The sequence below is a fragment of the Manis javanica genome, chromosome 7, assembly GCF_040802235.1.
Source record: "Manis javanica isolate MJ-LG chromosome 7, MJ_LKY, whole genome shotgun sequence".
Classification (NCBI taxonomy): Eukaryota; Metazoa; Chordata; class Mammalia; order Pholidota; family Manidae; genus Manis; species Manis javanica.
In genome coordinates this window covers 16,638,788-16,659,183 of record NC_133162.1, presented here as the reverse complement: position 1 = coordinate 16,659,183, position 20,396 = coordinate 16,638,788, and the positions used below count along the sequence as shown (strand labels likewise).

Sequence of the window (20,396 nt, the reverse complement as noted above, 5' to 3'; positions counted from 1 at the left end):
TGCCAAGCAAGAGAGAGTAATTTCCAAGGAGAGAGTACATCTGCAACATTCAAGTAAGAACGCTGGGGAAAACCTGCCACGCACTCTCACCATCACTCCAGAAAATAAAGGACCTCTGAACACCAGTGGAAAGGACACAACCTCGGAGGAAAGGGCGGTCCTCTACATGGAGTGATCTTGTTGTCAAGAAATAGAAGAAGCCTTCTCTGCTGCTTTTCTTCCTTGCTTTGGCTTCAGCCTGAAGTTTGGGAACCACGTTCTCAATCACCCCGTATTCCTCTTCATTTTATATGGAAGTGGGACTGGGTTCGGCTCAGGAGGAGGTGGAGACCACTGACAGGTTTTGAGTTGTGTTCCATGATTTTGTTGAATGGTCCCAATCATCAGAAGACTTGTTTGGAATTGCCACGTGTGCCGTTGCCGTCATGGTGCCAGATGAGGCTGATTACAGTCACGTGAGAAGGGCTCTGGGGGTCTGAGGACCTGCTGGGACCCAGATGGTTGACCTGGGACATGTCCCTTCACCTCTCTGGGCCTCGGGGTCCTCAGCTCTGAAATGAAGAATCAAACTAGGGTGGGGTGTGGAGACCTTTTCCAGCTCTCGTGTCTTCAAACCTGTGAGGGATTAAATATACCTCGCGTTTCTAGAGCCTCCGTATTAATTCTCTTCAAGTTCTTTCCACGCCCTTTGATGGAAGTGAACTGCCTTGATCCTATTGGAAAGCCTGGCAGCCAGCAAAGCCACTCTTCAGGCCCCCTGCCATGGTCAGGCCCGTATCTAAGAATGGCACAGCCTCTGTGCCCAGGCTGAAATTGGATGGACACTTTTGGCCACATAGAGTGCAATGTAACTACATATCACTGATCAAAACCCACCAGACTTAACAGTGGGCTTTGACGGGTACTAGTTGGTGCCTTCCCAGGCTAGGAAGGTGTCCCTGAGCCAGCCAGTGGGACACCCTTCCTTCGCTTTTGATGTTTATGCCGCAACCTCAAAGAGAAGACTCGGCTCTGCTGGGCAGAATGTCCCCAGGAAGCCAAGAGAGACACTGGTCTGTGGGCACAAGAAGCCTGAAGGACCTGAGGGGGCAGCAGCTTCTGGGACTCCCGCCTCCACCTTCCAAACTGGCCACTGCAAGTTTCCCAGGCTGACCTCTGACAACTTGCCTCTAGTCTCCCGAAATGGCACCTTCTTTCATAGAATTGTTTGCTGACCGCACACATGTAAAAGGCTTTGACATTTCCAAAGTGCTTTCTAAGCTTTAATGAGCTAATTCTTTTCTCCCTGGGGTGGCTGGAGAGCTGGCTGGTTTTGCTTGGGAAGAAACGGAAACCCGAGTGTCACAGAGTGACCGCTCCAGGTCACCCCAGGCAAGCCCAGGACTGTGGGCACAGTACATTGTCCCGGCCCTGGCGTCACTCCAGCTGCGAGCTTTGCTGTCAGGTCTCTGTAACTGCGATGCCTTAAGCTCCCACGTGACAAGGACTCTTATTCCTTTTTTCCTTTGGAGGGTCTTAGCCAGACCTGCTGTACCATCTGTGCAAGTTGAAAGACCACCACGTCAACCAGTAGACGCATGCCAGCCTCGGATAGCTTTTAGCTCTTAGACCAGGAATGGACAGGCCACAGAGAGCAGGCCAGATCTAGACTGCTGCCTGTGTTTGCATGGCCCGCAGGATTAAAATGGTTGTTGTATTTTTAAAGGGTTGAAAAAATCAAAATAATAAATATGAATTTGAAAATTATAAGAAATTCAAATCCCAATGTATCCGTAAAGCAAGTTGTGTTAGAACACAGCCATACTCGCTTGTTTACATATGATCTAAGGCTGCTTTTATACTACAAGGGCCAAGTTGAGTTATGAATACTGTATGGTGAACAAAGCCTAAAATCCTTACTGTTATGGGTTGAATTGTGTTCTCTCCTCTCCACTCCTGTCCCCCAAACGCACATGTTGAAGTCCTAACCCCCAGCCCCACAGAATGTGTCCTTATTTGAAAATAAGGTCTTTATAGATATCATTGGTTAAAATGAGGCATATTAGAGCAGGGTGATCTTCGAACCAATATGACTAGTGTCCCTATAAAAAGGGGAAATTTGGACACAGATGCACACTCAGGGAGAGCACCATTTGAAGATGAGAGCAGAGATCAAGAAGATGCATCTACAAGCCAAGGAACTCCAGATATTGCCAGGAAACCACCAGGAGCTGGGGGAAAGGCATGGCCCGGATTCTCCCTCACAGCCCTCAGGAGGAACCAGTCTGCCAGCACTTTGATCTTGGACTTCCAGCCTCCAGAGCTGTGAGACAATAAATTTCTATGGTACTTTCTTATGGCATCCTGGTGAATGAATACATTTACTCTCTGGCCCTCTGTAAAAAATGTTTGCTGATCCCTGTCAAAACTAAGTCAAAATTTGGAAAAGGAGTAAAGCTACCCTAGCCCTCACTCAGGACCTAACCAAGGTATGCCGGGGCTCAGGTACTGTACCTGTCTCCTCAGTGCTTGGCTGGAGAGTATGCACGTTTCTCTACCTAGCAAAACATATCCCTCAGCACTCCCGAATAACTGACGACTCCTAAACTCAGGTCAGTAAACATGAACTGTAAATGGCATGCGAACTATGAATGACTTAGAAAGTTGGCCCAGTGATTACATCTGGTTATCTTCCAGAAGCACGGGTGCTCTGGGGTATCCCCCCCTCAGATCCCTCATCCCACATGGCTCTGGGCAGTTGCCTGCTCTGTTCAGGAGTGGAAATCTCATTCTGAGGTGAAAGGACCAACAGCTCCTGAAGACAGTGAACCCCACAGCTGTATGCACAGCTCCCGGTGAGCCAGACTGGGACTGTCCTGTCCTCTGAGGACTTGGTGCAGGTCCACAGCAAATGTGCAATGCAGTGATGAGGAAGGGAATGGAGATGTAGGGAATGGTCATCATGGGGGCCAAGGCGAGATGGCCTAGTCCATATCCTGGTCTAGAACCAAGAACTCTGTATATTCGTATCCTAGGGCAGCCCTAACAAAGTACCACAGGCTGGTGGCTTAAAACAACAGAAATGTATTCTGGAGGCCAGAGTCTGAAATTCAAGTGTCGGCAGGCCCATGCTCCCTCTGAAGGCTCCCGGGCAGTATCCTTCCTTGCTTCTCCCAGATGCTGGTGGCCCCAGGTGTTCTTGGCTTGTGGCAGCCTCGCTGCAATCTCTGCTCCCAGCTTCACATGGCTCTTCCGCGTCTCTCTCCTCTCCTCTTCTTATAAAGACACCAGTCATTGGATCTAGGGCCCACCCTACATCCAGGATGGTGTTATCTCAAGATCCCTAACCAGCTGCATCTGCACAGACCCTGTTTCCAAATGAAGTCACATTCTGAGGATCCAGGTGGACAGGAATTTGGGGACTGTGTGTGGGGTGTGGGGATAGGGCCACCCTTCAACTTAGTGATTATTATAATTGAAACTGAGAGAGAGAGAGAAGGCCCAACGAAACTTGTTCAAATCGAAAGGGAATTGTGTGGCTTCTATAATGGGGAAGTTTAAATGTGACTCTTCAGGTTTCAGGCATAATGCAGGACACAGGGGTTCAAATAGTGCTTCCAAGACTCTGTCTCATCTTCATCTCTGGGCTCAGTGTTCCTCCACGTTAGCATCCTTCAGGTAGGCCCCCATCCTGCATGGTAATGAGAATGGTCCCTGGCCACTCCAGAATTTCATTTTCCTTACAGTCAACCCCAGGGAAGAGAATACCTTTTTCTTGGTGTTCCAGAAAGAATCTCCAGAGGACTCTATCTGTCTTGGGTGGCATACCAATTCTTAAACAAATAGTTGTGCAAGGGATAGAAAGTTCTAATTATTTGTGCCTGCCTGGCTAGTATGTTCGCCTATGGAATCAGAGAGTAGAATCAGCCCCACCTGAACTGCTGGGGTGAGGCTGGGGATCCCTTTCAAAGACACAGGACATAGAAGACACTGGATGGGCATCATCAGGTGGCATAACAGCCACACAGCTCTAGCTCAGAGGTAACCATGTACCTGGCTTTGAAAGTAATGCTTCAAATTAAAGTTAGAGGCTGATAACAGTGAACCATTTCCCTTGGTCTGTTTTCATTTCTAGTGAATACCAGAATTGAATTGGATATAAAACTTAAAGAGCCTTTCCTTTGGCCCTTATTTTTAGGAAGTTCCCAGAGAGACATGGGTATAAGCTCCTTTGCACAGAGTTTACCCCATGCTCCCATGGTTGTTAATTGTCCTACCAATTGTTACGGATCTATCAGACCCCAAAGGTGGGGCATCATTATTCAGGCCTGGTAGGCCAGGCGGGAAAGCATGTACAGGATGGGGCACTGAACCTATAGAGTGTCATGCACTCTCCAGCTAATGAATGCAGACTTGTAAAAGGGTTTGGACACTGCTGGCATCCTTAATAGGATGGTGTTAACTCCTAATGCTGTGCTTACCTACAAGCAGCCCTTAAAAACCAGGAAGAATACTACATGGATCTTCAAGGGGACACATGTAGGTAGAGTCTCTCATCCATGCATTTAGCAAGCATTTTTTTTTTTTTTGAGAATGTCTAAGCAAAATTCTGCTTTAGGTAGTTGGAATGCAAAAGATAAAGGTGATTCAGAGACTAGAATGTCCACTTTTATGGGAGAAAAATGCACAGAAACAGAAAGTCAGAAAACTGTGTGCTAAGTGTAGAGGTGAGGAAAATATGCTGTAGCTAAAGAACCCATTTTTGGAATCAGGGTGAATCAACCTAAAAATTCTTTTTGGTCTCGAGTAACCAAAAGACCAACTCCAACTGGCTTGCAAAATAAAGTCAATTTACTTTTTCATATACCTAAAATTCCAAAGGAAGGGTGCCTTGATACAGCGTTTCAGGATTGGGGTTCCATTTCTCTGCCATTCTTTCAACTCAGCTTCTTTCTTAGGCTGGCTTCCCTCATGGAAACAAAATGGCTGCAGCAGATCCAGGTCCAACATCCACACACCACACAGTCCAGACGACTCAGGATCCCAAGCAAAACTTCTGAGATCCACTCTACTAGACTAATTTAGTTCACATGCCTGCTTCTGGTCCAGTCACTGTAGACAGAGGTACGGAACACACCAACCTTCTCAGCCTAGGTCATCTCTATGTCCTGGGGGCTAGAGGTAGTGTCAGATGTTCTGAACGGAGAAACAAATGCAGTCAACATATGTCTTTTATATGTGGGAAGCAGAGTACCTAGCTTAGCTTGCTGAAACATTCATCAACACACAGTGGCATTGGTGACAATTGGAAGAAGCTCTTAAGTCTTCAGTGAGAAGTGTTATGACTAAGTAGGCCCAGAAGAGTATCCTAGCTTTTGAAAACCATGAGACAAAAACCTCTTCTTAAAGAAATAAAGTCATATCAGCCCTTATCATACCATGGCTTCTGGAGTATATTAAACCAGAGGCTCACTTGGCTTGGCCAGATGCCCAACCTTGTTGGAGAAGTCAGGGGGATGGTTAGTGTATCACTCAGGGTAGCTTGTGTTGTGCTGTAGTAGCAGACAACCCCCAAACATCGTTGGTTTAATACACACCCACAGTGAGTCCAGATGAGTTTCCAGGACAATGGTCTTCCATTAGATGACTCAGGGATCCAGGCAGCAGGAGTCTCCACCAGCCAACCTAAAACTGAATTCCTGGAACATGGCAGCCGCCTAGATCAGAACAGCAAAGGAAGAGCCGGCTGGAGAGTCAGACACTGGGAGTCAAAGGCCTCTGCCTGGAAGGGACACCCTGCACTTTTGCTCATGTTTAATTGAGTAAAACAGGGCATACGGCCACTCCTAACATCAAGGGACAGGTAAGTGCCCAGTGCCTGGAAGTAGAGGAAAACTGGATACTGGCGAACATTGGTAACGCCTGCTACAGTGGAATTCCCGGCCTCCTCAAGCAAGAGTAGAGAACTGTGCCAGGTGCGGTGCCCGCCCACTTCCCTTTAACCAGTCTTCTGTGATTCCTGCTGCCACACGCACGAGCTTGTTTCCAGAGGGGGAGGAGACGGGCAATGGAAAAATTAGCTGCTCCCTAGGTTCCACACAGGGATCAGTATTTTCAATAGTACTTTGTGAGTTCAGCCTCAAAGTAAATGGTTAATTCATCTTGTATCAACAGCACTGTGATTCATAATGTAACTTGGAGAATCCTTGATGTTTCGGGCCCACATTCCTTTTAATTTGGCTCTGCATTCTTTTAAAGCCATAGTGTGCTCACTTAATAGAATGCAGCATGCAAATGCACAAGTTTTTGCCTGGAGGCAATTTAGCCTGGCTGTTTCAATGGATGTCTTCTTTCAAGTGTATATTCTTTCTTAAATTATTTACTGGGTAAACACACTTTGCATTTTCAAAAGGGAGATTAAGACTGCTTGCTGCAGACCTAGTAGAACATAAAGCACCCCCTCATCCCAGCCCAGAGTTAGAAGCGAGTTACTTTGGGCTTCCCCGAAGTTCCTTCTCTGGCTCCCTCGCTGGGACCTCCCCTCTTCCTGGCTTATTTTGCTGATTCCCTCCAACCTCTACACTCCCTTCTGCTTTGCCTACAGCAATACCTGCCAGCAGCCGTGCCTGTGACTGTACTCCAGGCTTCCTCACAGATGGGGCCCACCAGGGCCAGCCTGTGTTTGCCCTCCATCCAGGCTGGCAGGGTCCTAGCCACAAGGCCCAACAGCTAACTTCTCTAGTCCTTAGAAACACTGTATGTGTCCAGTACCTTTGAGGACCAAAGCAGGGCTGATAGCCTAGCCAGAGCCAAGCTCACTTTCAGCCCCGTCCGCTCCAACTCTTGCCCCACTATCCGCTTCATCCCAGAATTCTGCCAGTCTTTGGTTTGAAAGCAAGTGCTCTCTCCTGCCAACTTCTCCCACTGCCAGCGTGTGCCTCAGGTCTGTGAGGCCCATTCCTTCCAAGTTTCAGGGAGAAGACCCGATAGCGCACTGAGAAGGCACCGAAGTATGAAGTTTATCTTTGGGAATTTACTTCAGCTTTCAACTTCAACCTTTTCTGCGCAAACTCCCTGAGATTTTCCTGCAAATTAAATGTGCACAGATTTTTTTTCTCCATTCTCCTTTGAAGGGAAAGATTACAATGATGGTGGCTGGGTTCTTTCATTATCATACTTTGGACAGTTCTCTTTTAAGTTCCTGTGTACCAGCAACTGTGCTGTGTGATGGGGTTAGAGGTCACACACCAACCCGGCGGTGGACAATTTGGTCTTTCTGAATGTCTGCAACCCAGTAGTGACATCAGGCTGTTTGGGGATGGGCTGTGTGCTGCGTGAATTAAGATACAAACTGTTAGGAAAGATCACCCCTCTTTGCTTTGAGATGAAGCGCAATTAGGAAGGCCAGGGAAGAGCTGAGGATTTAGGGATTCCCATGTTTTCATTTTTCTAACCATGCCTCAGATTAACAAGTAACACCCACAGTTAATCCTTTATAAATTAGCGTCATGGATGCCTTGGGGCCCTCAACCCACAAATAAAATGGTTGTCAGCCAAGAGACACACTACCGTATATTACTTAAGGCAGAATTTTAAAGAGTTTTCTTGCTTTTAATCTGTTTCACTGCTGAGTTTCAATTTTGCTGATTTTCTTTGCAAGTCTGAAGCTGTTGACTGTGGTAAATACAGATTGTGACAGTGACTTGGGCAAACAGGATGTGTAGAGACCGTTCTGAAGACTTCTGCCCCTTCCAGAGAAAAGGGGAAAAAATCAATTTGGGTTTTAAATCGAGCCACCAAGTAGCACCGATCAGCGTTTCATAATTAGCCTCACTTTAACAAGCCGTGAAGTCCCATTTTTATTTATTTATTTTGGGGACAGAGAATGTTCCTGCCTCCCGAACAAATATGGTCTGTGAAGTCTGAATTAGCTGTCATCGCAGAATAATTAATGTTGGGGCACAGCCTTTCTAGTGGGGAAGGGGAGAAACAAACGAGACAGATCTTCGCTGAGCCTTACGTGATAAATGAGGGCCGAGCGGATCATTCATCTCCTTCGAGGAAAGTGGACACAGGCTAAAGCAGTTTTGCGGAAGACGTGTCAGCAAATGCGATCATTTTGTAACCTGTCAGGAAGAGAGGGAGCCAGTCCTTCCAGGGGGCCACAAGGGAGTGGGCTTGCCTGATGTGACCGTGTCCAGCCATCCATTTAGGTTTGGGGAAGGACAGGGTGGGTGAGAGGATGTCATCATCCTTCCAGGAAAGAAACTCAGCCAGAAGCTGAAAAGGCTTTGAACTCCCTGCAAAGATTTCTTTGTGAAGATCCAAAGTAGGAGGGTGGGGTCTCTGTTGAATGGGGGGCCTGGTTCATCCCTCCTATCTCCTCCCTGTGGAAGCCCCCGTGCAGTGTTGTGTCTAGACGAAGGCAGCAGAAATTTTCTGCTTGATATTTGGAGGACGGGTGGATGGAGTTTGCTATGGGGTCTTAGCCAGGTGCACAGCCGGCGAGGGCGCCAACCACTGTCTCTATTTCTGTGTGGTCGGTTCTGTGGGGGGAGCATGGGTGACGCAGTTTGACCCAGGTTCCCTTTGAAAGTCTCAACAAAGCATTCTGGTGTTCGACCTCTTTTCTCAGAATGAGGTAACAAATTCTGAAACAACTTCGTCAGAAGCTCTCGGCAGGCATCGTGGAGCACGCATCCCCACGCGGGTTCTCCCAAGCTCCCGCTTCCCCATGAGCATTTGGCAGAGCCAGAGCTGGGGTGGGGGGGCTGGAGTCCCTAGAGGTGGGGGCCCCCCAGCCAGAGCCAACGAAACGCTCCAGTGCTTTGTGTTATTGCTCATTTCCATCTCTTCTTGTTATGGAGCAAACGTCACGTTTCCTCCCAGTATAACAGAGCAGGGAGCCCCAGCGACAGACCACGGGTTCCCAGCCGGAGCTGTAACTTTGACACTTGCTTTTTTATCCTGTCCTTTTCTTCCTAAATCTCCCTTTTACTTTTCTCCGGGTATTTTTGTACAGGTAAGTACCTTACTGACATGTGTTTCTTTGGAGTCTCTTACTTTATCAGGAAAACTGCAAAAAAAAGAGGCTTGTCTCACATTTTAAATTAAAAAGAGAAGCTCACGTGGGGCCCTTGATCGCTTAAAGATCAGTACATGTACTCCGAGCCCAGAAAGCCATTTGATTCGCTTAGCTTTGCAGTAAGCATTTCTCCAGGTGTAGGATGATGATCTCTGCGGAGTCATTCGCGTCCTCATGGATTATTTGTAGAGCCAAAAAGCTGCATGGACACACTCACACACACACACACACACACACACACACACACACACGAAAGCTGCATGGGTGCACGTGCGTGCATACGCACATGCACGCAGACATGCCCCACCCCACACCGGGCTCTCCGCCCACACCTGTGAAGCCATCTTTTGATTAGCACCTTGGTCTAGGATGACCCTTGTCAGAATGTCCTCCGTCTTTCTGTGTGACTTTTGTTCTGTTGCCTTTGCTCTCTCCTAGAATCATCCAGAACCGCATCCTGGTCGTCGTCCTGGCCATCGTCCTGGTCGCCACCATCCTGATGGCAATCACTTTTTCTGTGAGAAGACACTGATGTATCTGCTCTTCCTTGAGAAACAGCAGCAATGACTTGTTCTGAGTAATTAAGACAAAATGGTCACATGAATCATTCTTCTGCGCTGACAGGCCCTGAATGACCCTCCCTCTCTCTCACCACCGTTCAGCTGAAGTGCAAAGAGTGTAAAAATGTTTTCTATTCCTGTTTGCATGTGGTTTGGTTTCCTTTTCTAGGTTTGTCTTCGTCCAGATTTGTTTTTTGTTTTTTAGAGAGAAAGGTGAATGTTTATTTGCCTTTTGGTAATTTCACCTACTAACCAAAATAGCCTTGGTGACATCCTTCCTTGCCTGTGGACGTGTCAGGGGCCATGGTTTGGGAAAGGGCGTGATGAGTCAGTCACAGGGGCTTCTGATGGACTGTGCTGGCTGTCACATACCTTGTGTCATCGAACTGCCCTTCTGTGATGTCTGAAGATAAAAATGCAAAGAAAAGCAGGGGCCAGAGCCAGTGACCAACTCCAGCAAACCAGCCCTGTTCCTGCCCAGGCATAACGAATACAGTCAACCTGCCTGAGGGCTTTCATTGTAAAGGTGGGTATTTAATGTCCCTTGTGCGGGAAATTGACTTAGCACTTTCTTTGTTTTTCTATACATAATTTTTCTTACATGCTAAGAATATTTTTGCTGAGCCTGCCTGATACCTACTTTTCACAACTTTGATACTGGCTACAGGAAATATTTCCTTACCTTCCAAAAATTCCAGAGTCCCCAGAATTTGCTGGCAAAGTGTGCCCGGGCATGGTATTTAATTGTGACCTCCTCCCCAAGACCTATGTAAGCATTCCTGTGTCCTTTCGGTTTTAGTATTTGCACTGCCAAACGCAGCCCTCATACATGCAGAAGGCCTGACAGGGTTCTCCCCACACCCATTCTGGTCTGTAGAGAGAACATGAATATTTCAGGGAGAGCAAGAACGTGACTCAGTCAGTGTGAAATTTCAAATGTGATTATAAATATGGTAGAATCAGTGCTAGAAAATGAGCCACAAGAAATAAACTTTGTGGAAAATGTTCACTAACCTCCTTTCAAAAAAGAAGGGACTGCAGTGTGTTACAAAAGGACAGTTTTTACTAACAAACGTTGGTGCAGCCTTCGTGAATTCACTGTGTATTCAAACCTCTAACCTGCTTTGTGATTTTCTTTGGTTTCTTTCTGTCTAAGGTAACCAGGAATTGTGTTCAAAATGAATTCGCTTATCATCAGGCTTAAAGGTGCCCAAGCTGAGGTCACTTTCCCCCTAGTCATAAAGCAAGTGTGTTCTTCTTAAGACTTCATAGACACTTACAGGGTCTGTGCTATCTTTTGAATACAGTTAGAATCTCTGAATCCCTGAAAAGCAGACCTGTTCCCTTCATTAATAATGCTAACCGCCCGTGCCCACGGGTTGAGATCACGTGGATGGATGCAGCATGGCAAAATCCACCGGAGAAATTGTACTTATCGCAACAGGCCAGGGCCTGATGTCTTCAGTTAAATCATTTAGTACTGTGTGAATAAAGCTGCAGCCTTTATTTCTCAGGGATGGTTTGGGATTTTGGCAGAGAGAAGAAGCGCAGTGAAGGAATAAGAAGGCTGGGCTCATTTTCCTATCAGCTTAAAGGATCTAGCTCAGCAAGAAGCTTTTAGTCTGATAATGCAATTCTGCACATGCTAAACACACCTAAGAAACCATTAAAAAGCAAGGAAACAAACAACCTCCTTCTCATTCTGAAACACTAATGGTGGGGAAGAATTATACCAAACTCTGTGGTGGCTTCCTTCGAAACGGTTCCTCTTAGCTAGAATGTATAACCAGTTAGCCAGCTACACCTCATGCCTCCAGACCCTTCCCAAGGGTTGATCTGATCATCTAACCTTGCTGGCTTCTAAATATTTCACTAAAACCTTGCATATATGTTGAAATACATGAATGAGGAGGGAGCACATTGCTCACCTCCCAATGGCTTTATCTTTCCAGTTCTCTTTTGCAGCTCTTGTCTCAGATTTTGCCCCAGTTCAGCCTTGAGAGTGGGAGGAATGTGAACAGATTACCCTTAGCCTAACAGCCCCCTCAGACCCACCTCGGGAGTGAACCCCTGGACTGGGGTCGTGAGCGCTTCGTAGACAGTGGTCCAAAGTCCCCGGAACCCCTGCCTGGCCCTCCTGGGGAGCTCCGAGGAAGACAGATTGTCCTCCCTCCTTCCCTGCCCCTCTGGGGAAGGAAGAGAACCCACAGATTTGAAGCAGGGCATGGATCTGGGAAAGGATCTAAGAACTTAATATGTAGACTTCGATAGATGAATATTTCTAAAGTTGGGAGCCTTTGTTCAAAATGATGTTGGAGGGGGGCAGGGGATAAGGAGAAAGATGGGGAGGAAGCCCTCACCATATAAAATTCATAGAGACTCAACAGTTTCCCTGACGGAATAAATAAAGCTGATGCCACCGTGCTCCAGAATCAAAAGCAATTTAATTAAAGTCTCTTAAGTTGTAAAGAGTTTTTAAATGTTCCACGTTGAAGGTGAACGCGTGCAAATGCAGTGGGCTTGACGTCAGCCGCCAGGCCTGGGCCGGGAGGCCATTTGCTATTCTGTTTAAGGCAGGCTGGATTGTCTTATTTTGGAACCAGCTTGGTGGGGGGTTTGCTTTGCCACTGCTTCTGAGCCCTGAGCTTCAAAGGCTGAAATTAATGGTGAACAAAATTGTACGGCTCTGGCCGTCCCATGCGGGGCAAGCCCATTGAGGGTTATCATTAAGTAAAGAAATAAAGAGGGGGAAGAAAGCCTGCCTGCTCCAAAAACCTCATCAGATAATGACCTCAGTGATTGGATTTTCATTACCAAACAGCATCCAGAGATTATCTACCCCATAGAAGAAGGGAGGGGGGTATGAAGAAAGAAAGGAAAGCAACTGTCTTTCTCTCCCTCCCTTTCTCCTTTTCTTTTTTTTTGCACATCTTTTCTTTAAAACTGTCAGATCATTTCGGTATTTCAAATCCGAGGAAAACAGCCTGCCTGCTGCTGTATTTGAAGTTGTAATGGTGTCAAAAAGTCACGACTGACTGACAGCCGTCAGTCCCAGAGGGGCTCATTAAATCATAAAAACTTGACAAGGAAATAATTGCGCATCGCCAGCAACTTGGCGCCTGTTTAGACGTTTTTATTTTCTTTCATTATTAGTCCCCACCATTACGTCCGTTAACAAATTGCATTAAACAACTGTTAAGGGCTAATGATTTGTTTATTGCTTTTTATTATTATTATTATTTAAACATCAGCTGTGTCATGTGGTACCCCAGCAGCCTCTTGCCATCATCTGACTGAATATTTTTCCACTTGGAGCTCTGGGTTCTGTTGGAATATGAAATAGATTATTCATTACTCTCCTCTTTGCCGCTGATTTGATTTCATGTAGCGTCTTCCACAGAGAAAGATGAAAACTTGTCAAAAATAGGTTATATCTTATTCGAAGGGGCAACAATAGCAGCAGGTACGGCACACTTTAATATTTAATTAAGGTGGATGTTAACCCCTTTAAATGACTTTAGCTGTAAGTTCTATTCAAATGCAGTAAGAGGAAAATAATTGTTCTTAATTTGCAACCTGTTCAGCAGGCCTTCTTCATGGAGTTAGCTGGAAATTTAGAGCAGAATTTTTAAATAATGAAATTTCCCATCATAAATATTTATAGACATTTGTCTACGTAGCTGGGAATTAACTCCAAGCCATGATTTCCTCAACTCCTTAGTGTGAACTGTTAGCCGAGTGGGGCACTTGGCACTCGGGAGTGGAGGTGGCTTTCCTGGGGGAAATGTGTATCCACAGCCAAGCCGTTGGTTGGTTGTGGCTGGGGCTGGTGTCAGGGGAACAGCTGTGAGTTCCCTGTCTCTGGTCCACTTGCCTCCCCATCTAGCTGAGTGTGTGGTTGCAGGACTGTGATCTGGAGCGAGAGGAACTAAGGACTTCTTAAAGGAACCCTTGTGTGTCCACTGGCTGGTGCAAGGAGGGCCTGATGGGCGATGTCTGCGGCGTCTCTGTGTGGTCAGTGAGCTCATTGCAAACAGTATCTCCCTTGTAGACAACAGGAGCGATGCTTTGCTGGGACTGACCTTCCACCTTTTTTCCAATGGTGAAAGGATGAGTTTCACCATGAGCTGTGAGCTCGAGGGGAAGAAGCTCCATCATCATCACCATCCCAGGTCAGAAGTCAGTGGCATTCTCCATGCTGTAACTGCTGGCTGCACCCAGCCACCTGTTGGATCATAACCATGGACGCCACCCTAGAGGCCTGGGTCATTGGCATTCCCATGGCTGAGGTGCTCTGGTCAATGTCAGGGCACAGAAAGTGCTTTTCTCCTAGCCTGTTTTACTCCCATTAACCCATCCTGAGAGACAGACCCTTTGAGCAGCTACCTCACAGATGTGAAGGAGAGGGATGATAAGTGCTTCTCGCTCAGACAGCATCTCTCAGCATCACCTACCCAAGGACAAATGTTACTACGGGAGCCGTGGCACACGAGGGGCCAGTCCAGCGGGCATGAGCCAGTCAAGGCCTGACATCAAGCCTCACTGAGCACGTGGGCATGGAAACAGCAGATGCACCAGGGCCTGGGGATCTCGAGCCTCAATTCCAATCCGCTCCAAATTATCCATATGGCAGCCTGCCACCCCTTGGAAACACCTACTGATATGCAGATGCACTAAGGCCAGGTGAGAGATTCTGGAAATATTGCAATTTTACCCACACCACCTTTGGAATAGACTCCATGCCTCAGCAAAAGGCAAGCTCCGAGTCATTTTCCCAGAAGGAAGGGGAGCTCTGGTGAGCCATCCCCAGTCTGACACCCAGAGACACCAGTAAGGGTACTGCCTGAGGCAAAATGCCAACCCTCAAGCTCCACCTCACCCTGTGCTGTAACTCATTAACCTTAAACTAGACCACAGGAAGTATTCTTGTTTATATGGCTTTACTCTGCCTGTAGTTCATCAGGCTCAAATCAGTGGTATCTGCCAGAGGCTGTCCACACAGTGGGACTAGTCAGCTGGCTCCTAGACAGGATGTCACCCATTTTAAAATGGGGCAGGTGACTGCATGGACAGCTCAGAAAAGTTCTTAAAGCCACAAGCACTGCACCCCCAAGAAGGAAGATACTGAAGGGTAACCAAAGGCAGCCAGGCACAGGCAGGAAAATGGTGTGTGTGCCTGGAGCCCAGGCTGGATACAGGGCTCGGAAATGGGTGATGAAGCCAGTCAGGGGCCTCTCCTGCTGTGGACAATGGAAGACACGGCGAATGCTGAGAGAGACTGCCTGTGTGTGTTGGGATTCCAGCTCAACGACAAGATGAATGTCCCAGCGCCAGCTTATCAAAGGCGAGTAGGCCAACCAAGATGGCAGGGCAGGTGGGAGTGCCTGAGGAGGTAAAGAGCCCATGGTGCACAGGCTGCGGGTGGATTCCCCAGCACCAGGGCATAAGGAGTGTGGTGAGGGGGGCTCATGCCAGGGAAAAGTCAGTCAAGAGGGTGAGGCAGGCAAGTTGGCCCAGTTGGTGCCACCCTGGGTCCATCATTGCCCTCCTTCAAGGAGAGCCATGGGAGGGGAAAGACAGGGCGCCCATGTCCTGGGACCCCAGCATAGCCCCCATTCCCATGCCTCATGGGGCTCACACTGCGGGGAAAACACTTCCTCATCCTGAACCATCTCGTTACTTGTGCTACATAAATAACGAAGGCATCACAGAGGGGGGAAATGCCAAGAAGCTGGCTCTGGACTGTGCTTCTGTGAACTCACGCACCCCCTCCTTGCCTTCATCCAAACAAGGCCCTTTGGCGTGAATAATAGCTCAGCGGCCCCAAAGCCCATATTGATCGGCTGCAGGCACGCCTCTGCTGAGAGCTGCCTACTCTTTTCCTGGGGGCAAGACAGGCACCATTCAGTAGAGCCCACCTCCCTCCCCTCCTCCCCCGGCCTCCCTCAGGTGTGCTCAGGAGGGGACAGTACTGGTTTGGAGAGTGGGCGGGGTGGGGGGGGTGCCCAAGGCCCTTCTCTAGCTCAGCGCTGCTTTGTTGCCTTAACTTTTTGGTTTTTAAGTTACTTTACTTGGAAAAGTACCCAGGTTGGAAAGAAATGTTTTTTGCATGATGAGGCCCCACAGAGTTGAGGATGAATACATCCTCAGGCTCCAGCTTCTCTCCAGAAGACTCTGCCAAAGACCCAGGGCACAGAGGCACCCTCAGCTGACACTGTAGAGGCCTATTTTATGCCCGGTTTGGGGCTAAGCATGATGGCCCGCTGTACTGCATGTTCGTGTTCATTTTCCGTGTCTTACCCCTTCAGACGGGAGAGGAGCCGAGAATGTGGCTAGAATCTGTTACCTCCTGGGGTGGGGGCTATTTCTGAATTCCATGGAGAAGCATTAGCCGTAGGCTGGTGAACCAGCCCTACTCCTGGAGGCTCTGGCCACACTAGCCCCTTCCCTCATCTGCTTCTCTTGGACACTAGAAGTGGCCGTGGCCTTAGCCCTGTGAGGGCTGTACAACTGTAAGGTCAGCAAGGCCCCTACACCATGACACCCTCTGGTCTGGTAGATGCCTGAAATCCTACCTTCAAATATTCACCCCTCTGGTTTCTGACCTTGAGCCCTGGAAAAATGCAGGCTCATTTTCCCTGAGGCCGCTTCAGTGCTATTAGCCACTGACCCCTCTGGGTGGGTTGACTGACCCATTACTAAGGGCAGATTTTGGATGTGGTGAGAGAGACCCACTCCTCACGGGAGCAGTTACTGGTCTTTGGGAGAAGAGGTACAAGGGAAGGGGGCCATGGTTCCCTGGAACCAGCTTCCTGGAGACTTCTCAAGGGATCAGCTGCCTTTTTGGGTAACAGATGGGTTCCCAGGGACACCGCCTTGCCCGAGAAGCCTCCCCACACACTGGCAGGGCCCACGCCACCTGGGCAAACACCAGAGGTCTGAGAACACATGGGCTCTGCCGAGGAGGGCTAACTGGCTGAGTGTCCTCTGGCTCACCCCACAGTAGTGCTCTTGCTGAGAAGGGGAGAAAGCAGAAAGGTTGGGCACGGCATTACAACAGCCAACCCTGGGGTCCAGCCAATGACTTCCCTAGGCGTGCTGCTCAAGCCCGTCTCGCCCCCTCCCTGCCAAGGTGAGAGAAGGCCCAGGCCTGCACAGTTTGGCATTTGGGGAAGAGCCAAATGATCCCTTGTACCCTGAGCAGACCTCCCGATGCTGCCTGTCCAGGACTCTTGGCACAGCGGGGACATAGTGACCTTCAGGGCCTCTCTCTGCTTGATTTCTGTCTCCTCTTCCTCATCCAAGCCCACCCCTCATGAAATGACAAGGAAAAGAGAGCTGCATGGCTTCAGTGAGCTCATTATTGCCTCCAACAAGACCTCTGAATAATCAAACTTTTCCCTGTTTGAAGTTTGAGAGGTGTAACCATATTTATTCATCTTTTCAATAAATATTTATTGACCATCTACTATGTTCCAGGCCCCAAAGATACATGGCAAGAGGATAGATAAGAAAACAAGACAGTCCCGCAGCGCTAGGGCTGGATGTCAGAGGCCGTTTCCATCCCCACTGTCCTGACTCGCTGTCTGATGACAGGCAAGTCACTTTCTGGGTGTGGAAGCCACACTGCAGTAGCACTGCCCCTGGTACCTTCCCCTGATGCCCCATCTCCATGACGGCTCCGCAGACCCTCTCCAGCAAGAGTGCTGTGTGCTCCTTCCTCCTTGCAACTTCCACACCTCCATTAGCAAAATTGCCACGTTGGAGTGTAAGTAGAGTTGACACTTGCCCTCAAGTAAGTCCTCATCAGCCCTGGTCCCGCATCCAGGACCAGCCCAAGAGAGGCGGGGGACAGGAATGAGGACCATTTAGACCGGGACTGACTAAGAGGATTTCTTTTTTCTGCCTATTAAATAGTAAAGGTTTGGCTTGGCAGGCAATTGGGAACCCAAAATATCATAAAAGGGAAAAAGTTGCGGCCTGGCTAAGAGGTGCACCACGGGAGTGTGGCTGGGCTTGTGGCAAGGTGAAGTGCTGAGCAAGGGAGCAGGAGACACTTTTCAAAGGCTTCGCTCCCCTTCTCCTTTCCCTGTGCCCCATATGCAGGAAGCAGAATCCATATTTGGGCACATGGCTGATTTGGGCACCCTCCTCCCCCACCACGCTCCAGACAGTGGAGAAACTTTGATTTGGGGACAGGAGGAGGCTGGTGTCCCAACAGAGGTGGCTTCACCTTCCCAGCCTCCAGACAGGCCTCCCTGGCTCCTGTGCGAGAGAAGACAAAACCACAGAGCCAGGGAGAGCAGGATTTTGAAATGAGGAAATGTGGGTTTGTGCCCTCGAGCTCCATGCTGGCCACCTGGACAACACTTTGGATGGCAAAAGCCAACCGGGCGGACGAGCTCAGGTTCATGGAACCCTCAAGCTGTGCAGGCTTTTAGGGACAGTTTTGGACAACCTGCTCATCTGCAGATGGGGAAATGGGGCTCAGAGAGTGGATGAGACTTGCTCAAAATCACCCAGCAAATTGGTAGCAGAGTTGGGAGTGGACTCCAGGTCTTCAGCCTCTGGACGAGCTTCTCTCCTTTGCACTAAGAGATGTAACTTCAAATGGCACCACATTCTGGATGCCAGGGCCCAGCCCCGGGGCCACTGGTCTCCTTGGCAAAGCACGGGAGCTAATATTCCTCTGTTACATTTTTTAAACCATCATGTACAGGAAACCTCACTTCCATCCATGTTGGCTATGATCATTTTTTTTTCCCTCAATGTCAGATCTTTGCTCTTTTGAGGAATTGGCAGGGGACACCCTGGGTCTCTCCTAAGCTGAGCTACTAACGTCACCTGAGAAAAGCATTTCTGTCCTCAGGTCCACCACCACCTGCCAGCCCCCTCCACCAAAAGATTCTTAAGAGAAACAAGTAATAATAGAGGCCCCACCCTGCTGCTGAGCCTGCAGGAAGCCTTGGCTGCTGGTGCTCAGGGCACGTTGCTGTGGGCCTGGGGAAGGCCCGGAAATGCTCCTGGGCCCGGGTGGTTGTGGCTGCGGTGCTTTCACACCCAGGAGCAGCCTGGCAGGGAGACCCCAGGGGGCCTTGCTGTTTTCCCAAAGTCTGGCATCTTCCATGCCGTGTCAGATCGCCGGTACTCAGAGCTCCAGGCCCTGCGGTCCCACCAGCACTACATGTGGTCTTACGTGAGCCAAACCCTTCTCTGGCATTGGGTTCCTAGTCCAAGAATGGGAAAACTGGACTAGCAAGTCTCAGGAAGGTAGGTCTCTGTCACCTCCAGTCATCCATGGCAACGAAAAGGGAACATTCCTGACAAAGCCAGGACCAAAGCCTCAGGGTAAGAAGGCAGCCCCCAGTGCGTAGAACCTCGTTCTGGAAGACCAGGAGGCTTGGTGTGCTGAGTTCTGGGTAGTCTTGGATGCAGGGCTGGTATCATGGGTGTATGACCAGTCACACTGGGCCCTGTACTCAGAAGAGTCCACAGTTGGGGTTTAATACTCTTTGCAGTCACTGTCTTGAAATTCGTGATAATTTTATTATAATTGTGTCTTGTAAATGAATTCCAAAGGGAAAATGGACCAGGAACTGGGGGCTAGAGGCCTCAACTCACACACAGCCCTGCCTCGCACCACCTCCTCGCTTCTGGGGTCTGGTTCTCAGACCCCTGGAACCCCAGTTCCACTTGGCTTTCCCTTCCCCACCTCCACCCAGCCACCACTGCCAACCTACCTTCAACCAGGGCACAGGCATGGGGACAATCAGGGCTGGGCAAGTGCATCCCACATCCTCTCAGGGCATGGTGGCTACCCTAGGCTGGCAGCATCAGGGCACATTCGGTGGGGGACTCGGTGGGGAAGAGCCTCTACCCCACCCCAATCCAGGCACCTAGTGTACCTATGCACCCTGGCTCAAAGGTGCGATGCCCCTGAGGGCTGTCTATCTGCTGAGGGTTGGAATGGGGGCCCAGAAGGGGTTGATGCCTATTCGACCTCCTGGCCCAGGACTGGGACACAGCATGTCCATCCAGCCACCAGAAGAAAGGGAACCTGACCACCAGGCTCAAGGGCACATATGTGCCCCAAGTCACAAGTCAGGGGCCAGCTCTGTGCCTGAGGGAACCATCTCTTCCTTCCTCCAACCTTCCCGAGTCTGTCTGCCTTGTCTCTTCTGGACAATTTAAGGCGCCCTCTTGATATGAGCCCTGAAATACAGGGTGTAACTTCGGTGATCACACCCATGTGAAATATTCTGATATTTGCATTTAAAACTGCCATTGTACAATATAAAAATGAACAGTAAAATTTGCACTAATAATTTAAATTTTTGACTTTATTTAGACAGACATTAACTAAGAAATGTAAAACACCATGACAAGATGAGAAAGAGCGAGCCCAGGGAAGAAAGGAAAGAAGTATTTTTTCTTGCTGTTTGAACAAGTGTTCATATTTTTGGTTTGCTCTGGATCTCAGATCATGGAGCCACTCCTGGCTAGATGAGTGACTTTCGCTTTTGGGCGCCAGGGTCCCCATCAGGAAACCAGATCGTTAACATTGTGCTTGCCCCTCCTTTGCTCATGGGCAACATTATGAACATGCACTTGGACAGAACCCTTGGAAAAGATTTGAAAACTCGATGTTGTGCCAATCCTCGGCCTTGGAGCACAGCCCTTCTTTCTAAGAGGGGTTCAGTCCCCCTCATGTAGGTTTAAACACCACTGACAAGTCAGTTTCTCCTGAGGATATTACGTCCCAGAACTAAAGC

The 20,396-nt window shown here is 48.8% G+C and overlaps 1 protein-coding gene across 5 annotated transcripts in view; it reads left to right on the top strand.

Moving 5' to 3' along the window:
• VTI1A (vesicle transport through interaction with t-SNAREs 1A) overlaps positions 1-12,830 on the top strand; it is a 324,481-nt gene extending 311,651 nt beyond the window's left edge. For 4 of the 5 annotated variants that reach the window (XM_017677977.3, XM_017677974.3, XM_017677978.3 and 1 more), the window contains one exon: positions 9,503-12,830. Coding sequence is in view for 3 of the 5 variants with exons in the window: in XM_017677974.3 (XP_017533463.2) it covers positions 9,503-9,596 (94 nt within the window). In the remaining 2 variants the exon portion in view is untranslated. Of the gene's footprint in view, positions 1-4,937; positions 5,104-9,502 lie in introns of all 5 variants that reach the window. The other variant, XM_017677973.3, reaches the window with a different exon arrangement.
• The last annotated feature ends 7,566 nt before the right edge of the window (positions 12,831-20,396 follow it).